Raw genomic sequence first — 2,957 nt, forward strand, 5'->3', positions numbered from 1 at the left:
TAACAATTTAATATAAAACATGTTAGTATAATTAATGATATTATAATAATCATTAAAAGAATTAATACATTAACAAATTTATCTAATTTAAATGTAAAAAATTTAAAAGAATTCTATACAAAAAGAAAAATAATTTTACAATTTTCACTAATATTATCATTTTTGTTGATATAATTTTAATGCTATAGTATTTTTTTAATATAGTATAAAATTAGCATTTGAGAGATTTTATGAATACATATATTTATTTTATTAAATCATTTATTTAAACTAAATAATATATACATGTATAATTACAATTCATAATTGAATGAGTGCTAAAAAAGAATTCAGGAAAAGAAAAACTAGAAATACTTCAACATATGGACTTCAATATGACAATTGGAAGAAAAATGTTACTAGTCAGATTGATTTTAAACTTAATGATGCTTATATAGAAAAAGATTCGGATAAAAGAAGAGATATTTGTGAAGACTTCAATACCTATGCAGATAAAAAAAAACAAGAGTTTATGGATGAAAAATGTGATTCACTAAATGTTCAAGGAGAGTCTAAGTACAAATGTAGTGACGCATGGTCTCAAATTGAAGCACATATAATTGACGTAATAAAAGAGAGGCCCGGACACCCATGTAACAGAACTTCAATTTCTAAGAATTTAAATGCGGATACCATCAAACCTATAATATCTGCAACTACAAGCATAGATACAAAAAACCCCAAGTCCCTATCTTTAAGTACATTTAAACCTCCACTCTCACCTTCACCAGTTATTTTATCTCAACAAAAATCTGCATCATCACCTTCAAATGTATCTATATCTACATCAGCACCTGTATCTGCATCTACTACTATTATTTCTACTTTAAATGCTTCTATTTTGTCTGATCATAGTGTTAGCTCTAATATAGCTGTAGGTTACATAAATAATAATGCGTTAAATAACACGAATAGCATTTCACCTACTCTGCCTTCACCTGTTGAAAGTATAGATTATAAAAATATATCCCCAACTAATTCTGTCATAACTAAGCCTACAGGAACTACGCCTGGTATTACAACTACACCTGTTATTATTCCTCTTTCAATTGGATTCGGATCACTTTTTGGAATTCTTATTCTTTTGATCTTTTTATATAAAGTAAGACCAAATTATCATATAAATAAGCAAATATTTTGTATTCATTTTACTTTTTTATTTCACTTAAAATATAATTAGAATAAAAAAAAATATATTTTACTAATTTTAAATTTTCTATTAATATAATAGTGTACTCCCATTGGATCATGGCTTGGTAATAGAAAATCAAGGAAAAAAAAAAAACAGAAAAAAAGGAAAAAAATACAGATACATAGAGCATCAAGATTTCCAGAATTCCCCTATGAAAAATTAGAAAGTAATATGAAAAACCTTGGAACATATAACAAGACAAATAACTTTATATGTGAAATTACATTAGAAAAAGAAATTAATGTAAATGAAAGATATGACCAAAAACTTAAAGAAAATGAACATAAAGAAAAAATAGAAAATATAGAACAAAATGAAAGATATGAAAGAGAAGAATCTAAAAAAATTGAACATAAGGGAAAAAGTGAAAAAATAGAAGTAGAGCAAAATGAGAGATATGGAAGAGGAGAATCCAAAAAAATTGAACATAAAGGAACAAATGAAAAAATAGAAGTAGAACAAGATGAAAAATATGAAAGAGGAGAATCCAAAAAAATTGAACATAAAGAAAAAATAGAAAAATTAGTGCAAAATGAAATATTTGGAAAGGAAAAATCTAAAGAAAATGAACATAAAGAAGAAATAGAAGATGTAGAACAAGATGAAAGATATGGAAAAGAAGAATCAAAAAATATTGAACATAAAGAAAAAGTAGAAGAACATAATGAAACATATTGCAAAGAAGATTCTAGTGAAAATGAAAATAAGGAAAAAAGTGAAAAAATAGAACAAAATGAAGGAAATATAGAAGCAAAAAGAAATGTTGTAGGAAAAAGGAAAATATGGAAATGGAAGACTGTAATTGAAATACATATGATAATATTAGAGGAGTGTCAAAAAGAGGAGTGGGAATTGAATAGAAGAGAATTTCTAAACATTTGTTTAGAAGAATTCAAAGAAAAAGATATATATCCGAATGTAATTAACAGAGACATGCTAGTGGAAACAGATCAAGAAAAAATTACTAGTATTTTTTTGGAAGAAAAGCCTTTATGGAAAATATGGACAGAATGGAATAGTAAGTTGATAGAAAAATGGAAAAAGGAACCTTGGTTTAAAAATTTGAAGAAAGAATGGAAAAAAGAGGTAAATGAATCTATAGAATTAATAGAAAAAGAAGAGATGATGAAAGGCACAAAAAAGGGAACAATTAACCCCATGCTAGAGAAACAAAAAATAATATGGAAGAAATGGATACAAAAGCAAAATAAGTTGCATACTTTTGATGACGAAGAATTGTTAAAACAATTGTTAGTAGAATATGAAACAGAAGAAGAAATGAAAAAAAATGTGGAAGCAATATATAGAGAAAAAATAAGAATAGATATAGAGGAGAAGGATAAAGCATTTAAGGATTCAAACAAAAATGAATTATTATCTAGATTAAAGATAGAGATACACATGATGGTATTAGATGAATGCAAAAAAGAGGAATGGATAAGGAACAAAAAAGAATTTTTTAAAATATGCATAGGAGAATTAAAATTACAGGATAATTCAAATGAAAAAGAACTATTAGAAATAGAAGAAGAAATAATGAAAAACATTACATTAAAAAAAAAAAAAGAGGAATTGGAGAAATTTAAAAAAGAAAAATGTTTTATTGAATTGAAGCAGGAATGGATGAATAATGAAAGGAAATATATGGAAGAAGTGAATAAAGAAAACTTATTAAGAGTTAATGAAGAAAGAATTGAAAATCCCATGTTACAAAAGCAAAAGATTA

The 2,957-nt window shown here is 25.4% G+C and overlaps 1 protein-coding gene across 1 annotated transcript; it reads left to right on the top strand.

The window, feature by feature from the left end:
• Positions 1 to 310: 310 nt before the first annotated feature.
• PRELSG_9901000 (surface-associated interspersed protein (SURFIN)) lies at positions 311 to 2,956 on the top strand (the record flags this gene model as incomplete). The annotated part of the gene is made up of 2 exons (XM_028677590.1): positions 311 to 1,141; positions 1,271 to 2,956. Coding segments are annotated over 2 exons (2,517 nt in total), but the record flags the coding sequence as incomplete, so codon positions are not given.
• Between the last annotated feature and the right edge of the window lies 1 nt (position 2,957).

Source organism: Plasmodium relictum (genome assembly GCF_900005765.1).
Source record: "Plasmodium relictum strain SGS1 genome assembly, contig: PRELSG_99_v1_5, whole genome shotgun sequence".
Taxonomy (NCBI): Eukaryota; Apicomplexa; class Aconoidasida; order Haemosporida; family Plasmodiidae; genus Plasmodium; species Plasmodium relictum.